The sequence below is a fragment of the Electrophorus electricus genome, chromosome 3 (assembly GCF_013358815.1).
Source record: "Electrophorus electricus isolate fEleEle1 chromosome 3, fEleEle1.pri, whole genome shotgun sequence".
Lineage (NCBI taxonomy): Eukaryota > Metazoa > Chordata > Actinopteri > Gymnotiformes > Gymnotidae > Electrophorus > Electrophorus electricus.
In genome coordinates, this window is record NC_049537.1 from 13,962,442 (window position 1) to 13,978,118 (window position 15,677).

At 41.3% G+C, this 15,677-nt stretch overlaps 3 protein-coding genes across 7 annotated transcripts; all 3 read left to right on the plus strand.

The window, feature by feature from the left end:
• Positions 1 to 108: 108 nt before the first annotated feature.
• tusc2a (tumor suppressor 2, mitochondrial calcium regulator a) lies at positions 109 to 4,034 on the plus strand. 2 transcript variants are annotated; one of them, XM_027000549.2, is made up of 4 exons: positions 109 to 275; positions 1,724 to 1,940; positions 2,507 to 2,627; positions 3,415 to 4,034. In XM_027000549.2, the coding sequence occupies exons 2-4, from the start codon at positions 1,792 to 1,794 to the stop codon at positions 3,478 to 3,480; spliced, it is 336 nt and encodes a 111-aa protein (XP_026856350.2). In that variant the 5' UTR covers positions 109 to 275; positions 1,724 to 1,791; the 3' UTR covers positions 3,481 to 4,034. The 2 variants fall into 2 exon arrangements, with proteins under 2 accessions (XP_026856350.2, XP_026856349.2); XM_027000548.2 differs by having other exon boundaries at positions 111 to 260.
• Positions 4,035 to 6,190: 2,156 nt separating this feature from the next.
• Positions 6,191 to 10,259, plus strand: hyal2a (hyaluronidase 2a). The gene is made up of 4 exons (XM_027000574.2): positions 6,191 to 6,457; positions 6,857 to 7,835; positions 8,781 to 8,870; positions 9,003 to 10,259. The coding sequence occupies exons 2-4, from the start codon at positions 6,903 to 6,905 to the stop codon at positions 9,384 to 9,386; spliced, it is 1,407 nt and encodes a 468-aa protein (XP_026856375.2). The 5' UTR covers positions 6,191 to 6,457; positions 6,857 to 6,902; the 3' UTR covers positions 9,387 to 10,259.
• Positions 10,260 to 11,041: 782 nt separating this feature from the next.
• On the plus strand, positions 11,042 to 15,462 carry hyal1 (hyaluronidase 1). Of its 4 annotated transcripts, none has more exons than XM_027000682.2 (4): positions 11,042 to 11,108; positions 11,683 to 12,599; positions 12,730 to 12,819; positions 13,764 to 15,462. In XM_027000682.2, exons 2-4 carry the CDS (start codon positions 11,685 to 11,687, stop codon positions 14,118 to 14,120), a joined length of 1,362 nt encoding a protein of 453 aa, XP_026856483.2. In that variant the 5' UTR covers positions 11,042 to 11,108; positions 11,683 to 11,684; the 3' UTR covers positions 14,121 to 15,462. The 4 variants fall into 4 exon arrangements, with proteins under 4 accessions (XP_026856483.2, XP_026856481.2, XP_026856479.2 ...); XM_027000680.2 differs by having other exon boundaries at positions 11,049 to 11,108; positions 11,679 to 12,599; XM_027000678.2 differs by lacking the exon at positions 11,042 to 11,108 and adding an exon at positions 11,229 to 11,310 and having other exon boundaries at positions 11,679 to 12,599.
• The last annotated feature ends 215 nt before the right edge of the window (positions 15,463 to 15,677 follow it).

Sequence of the window (15,677 nt, forward strand, 5' to 3'; positions counted from 1 at the left end):
GTATTTGGACAAACTTTTTAAAATCATTTAAATTATTTAAAATATATTATTAATATCTGTTAAACCCACTTTAAAGGTGTCCAATCACATATCAACAGCTTTTAAAGTTCCAGCGAAACATCCCACCAACAGAATTCGTCGTGCTCTCTCCAGGAAGAACACAAACGAAAATATGGCGTTGCGAAGGGGACTTTTGACAAACCGGACATCGCTGTAAACGTGAAACTGGCGAAAAAACAGTAATGACAATTATAAGTACAGTACGTATGGCGCTGGTAAAGCATTTTTCCTTCTGTTTATAGCTGTTGACTTAATTAGCTAACTTACCTTTTTTAGTGTACATGTAGAGCTATCGTATATCTAGCTAGTGTACATGTAGATATTGCTAACTAGCGAGCTAGTTATTAAAGTAACTGGGTTATCAACAGCGACATCCTCCAGTAAATGACTAGCATTAGTTATGTTAGCTAGCTGTCATAGCCAAGTGTCTTATGTTATATCCTAGATGAGCGAGGTAGTTAGCTAGCTAGCTAGCTACTATTGTGGGTTACGCAGTTAGCTAGCTAGCTAGCCAGCTATCCAGCCTATCCAGGACAGTTTATCTGCGTAATGTGTGTGGGATTTGGAGGTAAAAAATCGTTTTAAATATCAAAATCCTTAAATATGAGTGATTACAATTAGATGTCATACAATAGTCAGCTAGCTAGGATGCTACCCACCAAAACAGTAGTCTGTCCTAAGATCTAGCTAGGTCTGGGTTTTATCAGTCTTAATACGAGCAAACAATTTAACTAACGTTAGCTATTTAACTGCTAACTAGCTAGTAATCCAGAAAGAGATGGTTCAGATGTATGAGATGTAAGATGTTCAGATGTAAGACCTATTTTTGTCACGCCCACCATTTAAAGCCGGTTAGTAAGATAAGGCGAATAAATAGCAGGAGTATATAAAGCTAGCTAACGGTTTTGCACTGCACTGCAGACAAGTAGAAAGCTAGCTAGCGTTAGTTGCTTTGGCTCATCACTTAATTGGCCTGCAGTGCACATTTGAACTTAACGCCTTTGCTTTGCTTTTGTTAGGTTAGGTAACAAGCTTTGTTGATTGCGTTTTAAAATGATTAGGATGTCTATTGTGGAGACCATCAACCTTACTTTTTAGGTCAGGCAGTGAGTTCAGATTTTTTTCATTTGTGTCCTGAGTAAACAGTTTTACTGTGATGAGTGCTCAATTTTGCTTCATATGTTTCATTTTTGACTTGACAGAACAGGAGCCTGGAATATAAAACTATTCTTTCATGTTTTCTCAGCGCTGATACAATATAATTGGGCGCAATAGTGACTTGATAAGCAAGTAATGAGAACACAGTTGATGTGTCTTACACCAAAAAAACATTTGACTGTGCACTCCTAAATTGTCTGGACTGGGAAACACCAGATTGCATTTTGCTTTGCATTTTGCTTTGCACTTTGTACTATTTTACCAAGCATTCTTATATTATTAAGTCCATATCATTATCTTGCATTACTGCACAGAAACGTGCTCTTTAGGGTTATAATAAGTGCTTAAGTACTCAGCTTCGTGGTTTCTGGCAGTTGCAGTAAGGGATCTGAAGGAGCCTCGGTAGTGCTTTGAAGCCACTACACAAGCTACAAACTTTATTCTGCAGGGTAATGGTTTTTTTTGCTTTACAGCAAAACAGTAGTGTACACCTTCTTTCTTTCAGGCCTGAGCTACGAAGATCTGCCTGCCTTTCACCTGCCTATCCCTCAGAATCATGTCCTGTCACTAAAGATGGGAGGCAGTGGATCCAAAGCTAAAGGAACCTGGCCTTTTACCAGCTCTGGGGCCAGTGGGGACTCTTCTAGTGAAGTCAGTAAGCATGCTTTAGCCAGACTTCGTGGCTCCAAAAATGCAACCCCTTTTATCTTTACAAGGAGGAGGTAAATATTTATCTCTTAAAAAAGTTAAATATGGTGGAAAGATTTGACTCATGCAGTTTATTCAAGAACTATATTCATGAAATGTGTGAGAATTGTTACTTTCAGAAATCATAGTAGGAGTTTGGAAATAAGATTGCTGCAGCTATTGTAGCACTCTTGGTAGAACAAGGTGTTGGCAACACCAAGGTCATGGGTTAGCCTAGTTTCCCAGGAAGTGCACATACTGTCATACTGATAAAAATGTGTAAGTTGCTTTGCATAAGAGCTTTTGCCAAATGGTCTAAATGTGAATTCCTTTGAACATTTTTCTTTTTCTCATGCATTTTCTGGTCAAGGATTAGCTCTTTAGTCCTTTTTAATAGCATGTGGTATTAATATAATTGACAATTGTATGTTGCAGAAAGGTCAGGCAGTATCATGCAGAAACATAATCTAGAGTTATACATTCAATATATTTTAAAAGTCATGTAAATAGCTAAGTTTTCCAAAGAAAACTGGATGTAGAACTACTTGCTGTTTAAATAGTGGCAACCATATGGATTACATATACCACTGTGTGCTTCCAGTTCCCTGTACTATGATGAAGATGGAGACCTGGCGCATGAGTTTTACGAGGAGACGGTAGTAACCAAAAATGGCCGAAAGAAGGCCAAGCTGAAAAGGATACAAAAAAACCTCATACCTCAGGTAACCATTGACATGAGGGTACAGCCCAAGGGCGCACACCAGGTGTTAAAGGCAAACAGGCTGTATCACCCATTTAATGCCCACCCACACCATTGCAAAACAAAAACCAAAAGGAAAAATCTAAGGCAAAACTCTCAAATTAGGCTGCCAAGTAAAAGTTGGTGTCTTACAAACCTAGATGCAAATTTAAGAGTAGCTCTCTGATGTGTGTATTAAAAGCCTACTCAGTTGACTAGAGGGATGTGTTTGCAATGCATCCATAATGAGTCAATTTTATTTAAAGGAGTGAAGTCATAGCCTGCAGGTGTTTGCAGAGGCACAAACCTCAAAACAAAGATGATCTTTTGTGTGATTTCTCACCATAGTTGATTTTGTTTAAAATGCTCTGAGTTCAGAAATAAAAACTTAAAAATGAGCTCAGTTAGGCTCTGAAAGAGCTTCTGGGACATACTCTATATCTATTCTGCCTGTTATGGGTGTGGTTATTGATCTTTTTTTAGCCACTGTGCTAAGCACAGAGAGGTGTTTGACAAATATGGAAATCTTAGAAGTACACTGCGCCAGTACAAACTCTCCATATGAGCTACTCTCATTTCTTTCTAAATCATATGTCTATATGCAGGTTGTCTGTTATTTAATAGAAGCTCTCCAGGCAATAAATAATTAAATAATTTAACTTAAACCATTGTGGCTGCCAATTACAAATACACTAAAATTATATCTTATGACCAAGTAGTTTTTGTCTTTTAATCTTTAAGAATAAGCTCATTGGATGTTTTTTCTTCAGGGAATTGTGAAATTGGATCATCCACGAATCCATGTGGATTTCCCAGTCATCCTTTGTGAAACGTAGACACAGACCTTGAGAGAATACAAGATGTTTCACCAACCAAACCTATCATCCTTCCAATACCATTTTACCTTCTTTGATGGGCTGCAACCACTCTGAACATCATTACCATTGTAGGTGTTCCTCTTGGAGGATGAGCCACATTGCCCTTGTGTGTCTGGGAGGACTTACTGCACCTCAGCAGGATTTGCCTAGAGGCAGCCTCTTGGTGCTGTAGAGTGGAATTTGAAAACTAGGGTGAATTGGAGTACTTCTTTTACACTTTGTTGTACTAATAGAGAGTAGACCTACATACTCCTGCCTTCTGTGATGTACAGATATTTAAGAGTCTTATGTTCTTAGAACATGTGAGTGAAGGATGTGGTATGGAAAATATTGGGACAGGATGTCCATCCTGCATGGTTGGACTGTCAACAAAGTATAGCATGTCTTTATTGTTGTATATAATTATTATACTGAAGTCTGCCTCTGTTGTATTTGAGCCCAGACCTGCACTAGTCATCATCTAATGTACAGTAAGTTATGATATACTTGAATAAAATGAAATGGATTACTAAGATAGCTAAGAAACTGGTATAATTTGTTTGTTGAGTTCACTAGCTGTGCTGCCAAACAGATAATTTTTGTGAAGGTATATTTTGAGAAATTCTCACAAATATTTCAAAGCACTGCACCAGTGCTCTGAATTGTCCAATGCTTTTGGTTTTGAAATGAAACAATAAGAACACTGTGGCAATGTGTTTCTCTAATTTCCGTGGCTTCACAGAAATTCACACACCGCATCAGCATTTAAGTCAACCTGCAATTCAATTTTATTGCAACATTGTAATGATACTTTTGGAATATGTTATGCTAATATACGTTATAATTAGACATCAAAATAAGCTTTATAATATATGTATTATATATTACAATTTTATAATAAATCAAAATTTACAATCTGGTTTATTGTTTTAAAAATTTAAATGAACTTTGTCTTTTAGATAATCCATAGTTCCAGCCCAACAATACATATTTAGGCTCTTTGTCATTAATAATCTCAGTAAAAACTTGGTATTTATGATTTATATTTATTACTACCTTGGCAGGCTGTTTCATGTTTGCAGTCTTTATCTTAGCAGGCTGAGCTGTGCTGTACCCGGCCTGTGGAATGTGGGCCTAGGTAAGGGTGGAAAGGGCTAGAGGTTACACTATTTGTTGCATTTCTAACCCCTGCTTTGAAGCTTGCCACTGGGAGGCCCATCCACCAGCTTCTGCTTTATTACTGTTGTAATAGATGCACTGTCAAAGGCAGGCAGACGCTCAACAGTACATTCCATTGGAAACAGCTGCACCAGCGTGAGCAAGCAGGGGGAGGGTTGCCTAAAGCAACTGGGCTGGGGCCCACGGCGGATACAGCGGGACCTCTTGGGGCACTGGAGACACTGGTTCCACCCACCTACATGTAGTGCAAACATGCCTGAACAGGATACCATGTCTGTGCACAATCACCGACACTGATAAGATGTGGACTGAATGAAGTGTGAATGTCAGGGGTGGCCAGATGATAATTATGAATATGGAAGGTCGCTGCTTTTTAAAGGTTACAATAAAATCCTCATCTGAGAGGAAGCTGTTTTAGCTTTGACAGTTATACTATTTAAGGCTTGTACTGAAAATGGGTTTCCACAATTACCATTATCTTTAGACCTAATCTAATCATAATCTGCTCAGAAACATGCTGGAAGAGCTGTTAAATAGTAGTGAAAATGTGTCTTCATAAATTCACATCAGGACTTCTCTTCCTTGGAAAATAGCTGACAGTTACAAATGATGTTGTCAGGCACCTCTTTGAAACTCTATTGACAGAGAGATAAAGGCATTGCAGATGATTAGCCTGTCCTCTCCGGACATGGAAGGATGGGTGGGTTTGCATTCATGGGGTGTGGGTAGCAGAGGGTGTGTGTGAGTTCAGTTCCTCTCACTTTGTTAGGGTTTCCTGGCCTGGCATGCTTGGGAGCAGCGGGGATGTAAAGCCACTACTCCAGAGTGAGTGGGAAGTGTTGGGAGGAAGGAAGCCTCTCTCACTCACACAGGCCACATACAGAAGCACTAGGGGAGTCAGCAGAATCAAGGAGAAATCGCATAACGGGATCTAGACAGGTCATTCTTGGCCCAGAGCAGGAGCAGTTCAGGCCAACAGTGATCTCATGTCCTACCTGTCATGTGCTCCCTTTAGGATTTCCGACTTCCACACCACACCCCCTGCCCCAAAGATCCCTCATTTGTAGGACAGTGAATAATCACACTTCACTCTGTAGGCTTACTCAAATTTCTGGTGTGCATCCACATCAGTTTAAGAAAATTATCTTAGTTTAATACAAACATTGTAAAAACTAATGTACATTAAAACAGTAACTTAAATGTAATGAACACAAAGCCAGTATGATTAATTTTTATGTAATATTTAATTTAATTGTGGGTTTATTGACAAATCTTGGTAATGACGTATGTTATTTGGTGTTTGCAATAGGTTCAGTGGGCAGGCTGTTATCTTATGTTCAGGAGTCAAAAAAGAAACCGTTCATCATGATGCTAAAGAGATCATCTTCCACGTGGATTCATTTCATTAGTTTATGCAGCATAAGTCCACGTGACGTTGTGAAAAGCACGCCCATTGAAAGTCTACTATAAATATAACGTTTATCTGGCCCCTCCCCATCCTGACAATCAATGGGACAGACGAAAGTAAACCTTACAGTACAGCACTACTATTAATAAAATACTTTCAAACAAAGGAAGTTACTTAAGAAAGAAATTACACTTCGAAATTTTTTTTTATTATTTGTTTTAGTGTTTTAAGACGTATTTTGAGTCACTCTTACTTCGGTGTCAAGGAGTTAGTGTTGTGCGCGGTCAGAGTGTGGTGTCTTAACTCCAGCTTTTAGATAACTGAAGGACATAGTTTATCCGGGAATGTTTTCTGATTTTGATGCTAGCGGTAAGTCTCTTTCTTTCGTCTTTTCTATGTAGGCTATAGATTTGGGTTTCTATGCATATTCTTGTTTTCAGTAATCTTTTTAAATCAAAATTTCACCCGTTCTGCGGGCTGTTAAATCGAAATGCGACGTTTCGTGAGCTATGAACATAAAAGATGTTTATTATTATTATTATTATTATTATTATTATTATTATCTGATATGTTATAACTATGTTGTTAAGAAATAACTTTTCTTAGAACAAAATAATAAAACTAAAACTTGACCCTTTCCGGTTATTTATGAACTTCGTTTCAATTTAAATAGGCATATCTGGATCATCGAATGAACAAAATTATCAGCTTTGGGAATGTAGAATTGTTAACCAGAATATATAACGGTTCCTATTATCTTTTGAACAGAAAGTCACAAAAGGAAGGCAGTTATTGTGAATTCATCACAAAAGCCATGGCTAACTGGTTCCTGTCTAAATGGAAAATCTGGGTACTGCTTCCACTAGTCTTGGACTATGTTGCTGTCGCCCAAAATGTGAAGTCCACAAGATGGCCTCTGTACCCTCAGAAGCCTTTGCTCTTAGCCTGGAATGCCCCCACAGAGGACTGCGGGCACCGCCATGGCATTCGATTTCAGCTGGATCAGTTCCAGATAGTGGCTTCAACCAATGAGGGTTTCACCAAACAGGACCTCACCATTTTCAATAAAGACCGCCTGGGCTTGTACCCATACTTTGCATTGGACGGCACCCCAGTTAATGGTGGCCTTCCCCAAATCGCCAGCCTTTCTCATCACCGTGAGAGGATGCCCATCGGCATTGAGAAATATATTCATGACCCAGCGGCACGGGGCCTCGCTATCATAGACTGGGAGGAATGGCGTCCTCTGTGGATCCGCAACTGGGACACCAAGAACATCTACAGGAACCAGTCACGTCTCTTGGTATCCAAGAAGAACCCGACCTGGGAGAACACCCAGGTGAGCAAAGTGGCCCAGCAGGAGTTTGAGATGTCGAGTCGCACTTTCATGCTGGAGACCCTGCGGCTGGCCAAGAGCCTGCGGCCCAACCAGCTGTGGGGCTTCTATCTTTTTCCTGACTGCTACAACCACAACTATCGCAACAGTTTGGACAGCTACACGGGCCGCTGTCCAGACCCAGAGGTGGCGCGGAACGACCAGCTGAAGTGGCTGTGGACGGAAAGCACAGGCCTCTTCCCATCCATCTACATTGGCTCGGTGCTCCGCTCCACGCCTTTCGCTCGCCAATTCGTCCGGAACAGGGTGAAGGAGGGAATGAGGGTGGCGTCACTGGGTGAGGGACCTGCACGTCCGGTTTTCGTGTACACCCGCCCCACGTATGCCAATGAGATGGAGCTGCTTACTGAGGTAAGGTTGCCAATGCCATTATATACTCTCACTCCTCATACACTTACAATGTATCATCACTACAAAGTGGTTTGAACTGAAGCCAGTACTGGCCTTCCAGTACTGTAAAAGCCTGATGTAGTAATTGTAGAAACTTTATATGATCCCAACAACAGAAATCCGTGGATAAAATATTTTGGGTAATTGTAACTGTTCTTGTGGGTTTACATCAGCATTTTACACTGAGTTTAGCTTGATCAGAACTAGAATATAAGCTCTTGATACACAAAGACTCCAGCATGACTTTTATTTACACTCGTGTTTCTTTGAATGGAGGTAAAATGTGCTTTTTGGAGTGTGGAGGTGCAACTTTGAAACTTTAACATGCATATTTCACTCTCAAATGGCAATATCCTCTTCTGTGAATTTTTCATATTCTAAATTGTTCCACTGGTCTTGAACCCCTTCACCCCTTATCTCCACCAACAGCCTTTTCCCTCTCAAATAATTGTGTGTGTGAGTGAGTGAGTGAGTGAGTGTGTGTGTGTGTGTGTGTGTGTGTGTGTGTGTGTGTGTGTGTGTGTGTGTGTGTGTGTGTGTGTGTGTGTGTGTGAGTGAGTGAGTGAGTGAGTGAGTGAGTGAGTGAGTGAGTGAGTGAGTGAGTGAGTGTATGTATGTATGTATGTATGTATGTATGTATGTATGTATGTATGTATGTATGTATGTATGTATGAATGAGTGTGAGAGAGTGCCTACATTTGAGCATGCAGGAAGGGTGCTGGTCAAATCTTTCGTCACCTCCCACTCCTCTGGTTATTTCTTTACTAAAGTGAGAGTAGACATGCAAAATTGTCACCAACTAAAATAGTTTGTGTAACTTCTGAATATAATAAGAACTACCAAGCAAGGTCAATTAATGGAATAAAGACTTGTTAACGTGATTCTTTTATTGGTTCCTCTCTGCAGACTGACCTAGTGTCCACCATCGGAGAAAGTGTTGCACTGGGAGCTGCTGGCATCATACTCTGGGGAGATGCCAGTTACACCAGAAGCAACGTAAGCATTCACACATTAGCTCGTGATGTCGCAGCTCACACTCAAAACACAATGAAGTCAGTGATGATGAGTGAATTGGGAATATCAGTACAATCAATTCTTTCTGTCTTTCTCCTGCCACCTCCCACCTAGGCCAGCTGCTCCAGTCTTGACCAGTACCTGCGTGGCCCGCTGGGCCGATACCTCCTCAATGTGTCCACGGCAGCCGAGCAGTGTAGCCGCTCCGCATGCAGCGCCCAAGGCCGCTGCCTGCGCCGACGGCCCGACACGGACACGTACCTGCACCTCAACCCCCGGAGCTACACCATAGTGGCCCAGGAGAGCCAACTGGCTGTCAGGGGCCAAATGGGTGCAGAGGAGCTCAAGAGTATGAAGGAGGACTTTGTGTGCCAGTGCTTTAGTGGCTACCAGGGGGACAGCTGTGAGCTTCAGGACCCCCTGCAGCAGAAGGGGAGGGGAAACAGACGGCAGGCAGCGTTGTTGTTCTGCCTTTTGCCACTGCTGCTCACTGTATGAGGCTGAATAAGCTGAGCTCAGTGCATGACGGACACTCACATACTGCTGTAGAGATTTAAACACTTATGTTTTTATAACACTATACAGTGTGCTCTTGAAGCCACTTTGCTGTATCATTGCCTGCGCCTCTTTCACATGTGTTTTATGTGGTTGTTGTATTATAATATCAGTGCTACATCGTACGAATGTTATTTTGGAGCACTGTAGACAGAATGTGCAGTATGGAAGATATGTGCATTGAAATTTGCTATGCATTGTGAAATTCAGGTTTGATTGTGAATGCTAGTGTTCAAAGCAAAACTCTTAAGTTTAAATATGCACTTTTGTTTGTCACATTTATGGATCCACTAGGGACGCCATCATCAGCTGAAGGAAATTGAAGATATTGAGCATAATAACAGTATTTCTCTATAATTACAGATAGTGGTGCTCCTAAGTGATGCACTTTTATCTTTATGGGGTAGTGTAGAAATATTCTCTGATTCCGATTGAATGAGTGAAGCAGCATCTCACATGCCAAGACACGTTATATTTTTATATTTTATATGTTGCGTTTATATTTTGTGTTATATTTTATATTTTGTGTTGCTGTAAGGTGGTGAGACTATCACTAATTTACCAAAAGACTACTACTAAAGGAGTACTGTTGCTGTTTTTTAGGTTTACATTCTTAGTCTCTTGTTCTCTCTCTCGTACAAAACATGCTGTACTTTGGGATGCCCCGTGTTGGCCTTTTCTTTTGTTTCTGTGGAATATCTGGGGTGAACCAACTGCTGTCTGTTCAGGTCAAACCATGGCAAAATGAACATTTACAGTGTTAAATGTCTCCTTTTTGTTCTATTTAATAAATGTCTTTTTTAGGCACCTGGTAGACATTAGATGAAAGAGCAGTGATTATTTGTAACCAGTTTTCTCAAAAACAAATGGACAATAGTGGCAACTTCTGTTGACAATATTACCAGACTGGAACCACATGTACCAGTATTTATTTTTTAAGTACAAGTGCCGTCATAGGTTTAATATGGTATTAAACTGAGACGAATGAAGACATAAAAGAAGCTCTTACGAAACTGTAATACGTAGGTCTGTTTTACAAAGAACAAACATCTGTATGGCGCCAACCCACAATTACAGGGCTCCACATGCCAAGGAGCTATATTTGTGTCCGTTGGTAGATCTTATTGGGAATTTTTCTTTGGCTGTTGCAGTCAAAATGAGCCATACAAGGATCTGACCTGCATATGGCTGATGAATACGGTAACAGTGTTTGAATTCAAACTACAGCTGCCACAAGATGTTCTTTTAGTCTTTATAAATAGATGATTCAGATGAACATTTTAATGCCCACTTATAAAATAAAGATAATTAGGTTACAATATTAATTTAATATTTAACTCAACAATTTAGTGTTTCTGGAAGCCGGGCACACATATCACTGACAGATTAAAGCGGGTGATCTTAAAACAATTTAAGTCTCAATTAAACTTAATGGGTTTGTTGGGGAGGGAGGGGGGACGCCTCAATCCCAATTATTCGGAAATGTTTCACATGGGGAGCGTTTTCTGCTTTTGCTTCTCACAACTCCGCCCTCTCGCTACACTCCGCCCTGTTTGCGGTGGCTAGGGAGTTGTTCCTCTTTTCGAAGCAGTTTGGGAGTCACGAGTAAGCATGCTAAGCAACCGCGTCTAACGCATAGCCTAATCACCGCGTATTAAAATATAGGTAAGGCAGTTGTTTTCTATTAAACGCTTTGTTTGGTTTTGGATAAGAGATAGGAAAGAGCGGTTTTATTCTTTTAATACCTTCGGATAATTCGATAACCCTCGTATTTCTGAGCTGTATTCCCCTTAAAATATTTTTACGAAAATAACATAACCGGGAGGTCATGCGTTTACGTCTGGACGCACACGGACAGAATTGCACTGTATGGTACTAAAGTTAAAATGTTTTTGGAATTACACAAACTCTTTGCATTCAAGAGTTTACACTTTTTTGAATGGCATGCGTGTTGAATGACAGTATCTTCAAAGCTACTTAATTTTGCTGACAAGTTTAGGCTATTAACTTGACGTGGTTGTTCTTTTTACAACAGCAGCTGTAATCTATGACAACGAAATCTACGACCATTTGCTTTTAATGTCCTACAGCTGCTTCTAAAAGACTCTGAACATTGAAGTTTCGTTTTGAAATGAATACTTATCACCTTAATTTACATTTAAATGGTCACATCACATTTAACTGCAGATGTTCTTTCCATTTCTAAAATTTCACCGTGTGTCTCATTATTCCCAGGCAGGTATGGACACTGTTGGGCACTGGACATGCTCTCTGGTTTTCATTTTGACTTTCATGATATGTCCAGTCTTGGTCCAGCCAATCAAGTCTTTGCCTTTGGTCCCCTTCTTTACGGTGTGGAATGCTCCCACCGAGCGCTGTGGGACTCGCTATGGCATCGACCTCGATCTGAGCGTCTTTGACATCATCTATAACCAGAACCAGACCTTCGTTGGCAGTAACGTCACCATCTTCTATTCAGACCAGCTGGGCCTCTACCCGCACTACACTCAGCAGAATGAATCTGTGCACGGCGGTGTTCCTCAGAACTGCAGTCTGAGGGCTCACCTGTTACAGGCAGACTCTGACATCCGGAAAGCCATCCCGGAGCGGACCTTCCAAGGGCTGGCCGTTGTGGACTGGGAGAGTTGGCGGCCACTGTGGGAGCGGAACTGGGCCAGTAAGGAGGTGTACTGGCAAGGCTCACGGGAACTGGTTAGGGCCAAGCACCCTCACTGGCCACCAAAGCAGGTTGAGGCGCAGGCTATTAAAGACTTTGAGGGGGCAGCTCGGGCCTTCATGGAGGAGACCCTGCTGCTGGGCCGTGCCGAACGGCCGGGCGGACTGTGGGGCTTCTATGGCTTCCCTTGCTGCTACAACTACCAATACAAGAAGAATGAGACCTACACCGGAGAGTGCCCTCCTCTGGAAGTGAAGAGGAACAACAAGCTGACATGGCTATGGAATGCCAGTACAGCTCTATATCCTGACATTTACCTGGATCTGGGGCTTAGGGGTCGTGACCGAGAAATTCTGCTGTACACCCGACACCGCGTCCTAGAGGGTATGCGGGCAAGAGAGCAGGTCACCCTCAGCCCTCCATCTGTTATTCCGTATGCCCGGATTGTCTATACCTACACTCTGGAGTTTCTTTCGCAGGTCAGCAACCCTCCCAAAAACATGCAAATAATGTATTGTTAACACTAAAGTATTCATGCACAATTGCCATGAATTTAACCACTGAAGTGATGAGTTACCCCCTGCCCTTTGACTGATGTTTGCATTCTAGGATGATCTGGTTCATACCATCGGTGAGAGTGTTGCATTAGGAGCAGCAGGAGTGGTACTGTGGGGAGATTCACTCTACGCCCGGAGCAAGGTATTAGAGTATTAAAAAAGAGAACTCGTGCCTAATTGTATATGTATATATTTTTAAGTTCCATTTAGTTCTTGTCCCTAAGGTCCTCTTTGAAGCATATACTTTTATGATGTCATCAAAGAGTAAAAGTGGAGCAACCGTTCAAGGTGTCAGAGGACTGAAAGCGGATTTGGGACGCGCTTCGTCTAGCATCCCTTCACCTGTTTAAATCAGTTTTTGCAGTGTCGCTATAGTCACACATTCTTTTCTTTCATGCCTTTCTGATGTGTGAAATTATGCCTATACATCTGCCCAGCTTTTCTGTTTAACCTTAACATTGCAGGAAAAACGGGCAACACCAGATCGTGAGTCATTTGGTATAAACATTCACAAAGTGGTGAACAGGCTTTACTAGATTACCTAAAGCACATTATACATTAAAAACATTACTCAGTTATCATGTCATTTTGTTCACGTGAGTGAGTTTGCTTAAATGTATTCAGTTTTGAAGTATGATGTATAACAGAAAACACAAGTTTCAGTTATGGTAAACTGTCATAATGCAAAATCTACCAAAGCCTTATTGCCTGGCTTGTGTGTTTAATATCACAACGGTAAGTAGTGCTTTTTTTCCCCCCTCAATTTTAGAATTTTGACGTGACCCTCAAAACCATATTAATCTGGGAGAGGTTGCTCTCATGCTCTCTCTTTTTATAGCCACCTTTGGTTGGAACATCACAGGATTGCAGTGAAATGGGTAAAAGCCGCCAGTGTGGCGCATCAAGTGCTCATAGCACTTGTGAAAACATCCCACTGGGAAGCATTAAAGAAATGGGAGACCCTATGCCCGTGCACACCTAAATGGGCATGTGTCTACAAAGGGTGCAGGTGTGAGTAATGGGACACAGCCTCCTGTCCCTGTCTGTAAGGCAGACGCTTCTTTAATCTTCTCCTTCACTTTCCAGAGCACCTGTAAAGCCGTGAAGGACTACCTGGACACTACACTGGGCCAATACATCGTGAACGTGACCGAGGCGGCATTCCTCTGCAGCAAGGCCCTGTGCTCGTCTCGGGGCCGTTGCGCCAGGCGAGACCCAGGGTCAGTGGCCTACCTACATCTAGACCCAACCTTGTGGGTCATCATTCCCAGAGCGGAGCTTCCAGGCGGGCCCACCGAAGGCCCGTCCTATGTAGTGCAGAGGAGGGCGAGGAGTGGTATGGGGAAGAGGAGTTCTTTCACAGGGCCATTTAAGTGCCAATGTTTCCCAGGCTGGAAGGGGGATCACTGTGAGAATCCAATACCTTTTAACAATTCAACCTGAATAAGGGTCCTAGGGTTATTAACAGCCAAATTTCTGGCTTTTATAAACTGGAAGTGTTTTCATCTGGGTAATGACCCAATGCCAAAATCTGATCATTTGCGTATGGAAAGACATGGATAGCTTGCCCTTAAGCAAAGCTACGCTAGGCTATTTGAACTTGAGGGTTCTGACTGTATTTTAAAAAGAAAACAAAAGGCAGTTGACATGTTTTTCAGTTACAAAAGGCCATTTGAAGATGGTACTTCTTACCTTTTTATTGTTATGGCATATAGCAGCTCAAAAATGAATTCATCCCACTATGCTTAGAACTGTATAGCCTCATGAAGGCCTGTTGTATACAGGGGTTGGCTCACACAGTCATCTTCAAGATGCAGTAAGAAATTCTTTATAATGAAATTCATAGCCATAACAAAAATGCACCTTTTAAAATAAATAAAAAATACTGAGGCACAAGAAGCATGTCAATGTCAAGTGACCTGTAGAAATGAATAGTAATTTCTAACGGTGAAGTGTGACAGTCACATTTTTAGCATGCTTGTTTTTTAATTTAAAAATAAATTGATTTTATATAATCAACATTTTATGTAATCTAGAAATGCTGTTCTAATTAAACTGCCCATTTGTTTGTGGCTTTCAGATTTGTAGTAGGTTCTTTTGTTACCCTTCTTTTGTTACCCTTTTTTTTAGTTTATTTTTTAAAATGATTTTCCTATTTTGTTACTATTATAGTTTGCTTTCAGAATGTACACAGCTGTTGTCGTCGTCGTCGTCGTCGTCACCCCAGCCCCCGGCCCCTTCAGGGTTTTCCCTGTATTTCATCTACCACAGGTCCATAGGCGTATACCCCTTGCATCGCCGCTAGATGGCGCTAAATGTATAGCAAAACAATTTTGTTGGCGTTCTTTCTTTACTGCCATTTTAATTTTGGCAATCTATTATATTCAGTAAGGCTCAGCCAGTAGTTTTACTGTTGGGCATCGTTAGAGAGCAGTGACCGGGGGACTATGGCAGAGTGTAGACTGATCTGGACTGAAAAAAAGACTCTATATATATATATATTATATAAATAATATCCTAGAGTTTCTCAAAGGTCAGATTTCACTCTACATAAGAGACTTCACAAGTTATAGGAATCAAACCGATGACTGAGGTCCAATACTAGGATCACTTGCATGAAAAATGTTTTTGGCTCTTATGTTGCAATAAATTGACCCAGAGGACCCTAAAGGACTTATCATACATTAGCAGTATAACCGCTGTTTAAATGTATCTATTTGTAATTGTCTGGGTGCATTAGGTATTTATGCTTATCTTCAGCTGTGGTGTACATCTGCATGTACTAAAATTTTCATTGCAAGTATGGTGAAAAACATCACTTGCATGTTAATATGGGGGGAGGGGGCTAGCCCCCTTTCTGTCTATCTGGTACAATGCTATAAAAATCTAATTTTGGCATAAACTAATTTGTATGTAGATCTTAATACCAGCTGAAGCCTTCAGAGGCTCTAGGCTGGAGGTGTTGAACTGTTGTGCTTTCTTGGTTTCTAACAGCTGTCA

What these genes read in the sequence shown, in the direction of transcription:
- tusc2a (XM_027000549.2), top strand. Translation starts at nt 1,792, where the DNA reads ATGGGAGGCAGTGGATCCAAAGCTAAAGGAACCTGGCCTTTTACCAGC. An exon ending in TTTATCTTTACAAGGAGGAG is followed by an intron (nt 1,941 to 2,506) that starts GTAAATATTTAT and finishes GTGTGCTTCCAG; the next exon opens with TTCCCTGTACTATGATGAAG. An exon ending in AAAAAAACCTCATACCTCAG is followed by an intron (nt 2,628 to 3,414) that starts GTAACCATTGAC and finishes TTTTTTCTTCAG; the next exon opens with GGAATTGTGAAATTGGATCA.
- hyal1 (XM_027000678.2), top strand. Translation starts at nt 11,272, where the DNA reads ATGCGTTTACGTCTGGACGCACACGGACAGAATTGCACT. An exon ending in CACACGGACAGAATTGCACT is followed by an intron (nt 11,311 to 11,678) that starts GTATGGTACTAA and finishes CATTATTCCCAG; the next exon opens with GCAGGTATGGACACTGTTGG. An exon ending in CACTCTACGCCCGGAGCAAG is followed by an intron (nt 12,820 to 13,763) that starts GTATTAGAGTAT and finishes TTCACTTTCCAG; the next exon opens with AGCACCTGTAAAGCCGTGAA.
- hyal2a (XM_027000574.2), top strand. Translation starts at nt 6,903, where the DNA reads ATGGCTAACTGGTTCCTGTCTAAATGGAAAATCTGGGTACTGCTTCCA. An exon ending in AGATGGAGCTGCTTACTGAG is followed by an intron (nt 7,836 to 8,780) that starts GTAAGGTTGCCA and finishes TCCTCTCTGCAG; the next exon opens with ACTGACCTAGTGTCCACCAT. An exon ending in CCAGTTACACCAGAAGCAAC is followed by an intron (nt 8,871 to 9,002) that starts GTAAGCATTCAC and finishes CCTCCCACCTAG; the next exon opens with GCCAGCTGCTCCAGTCTTGA.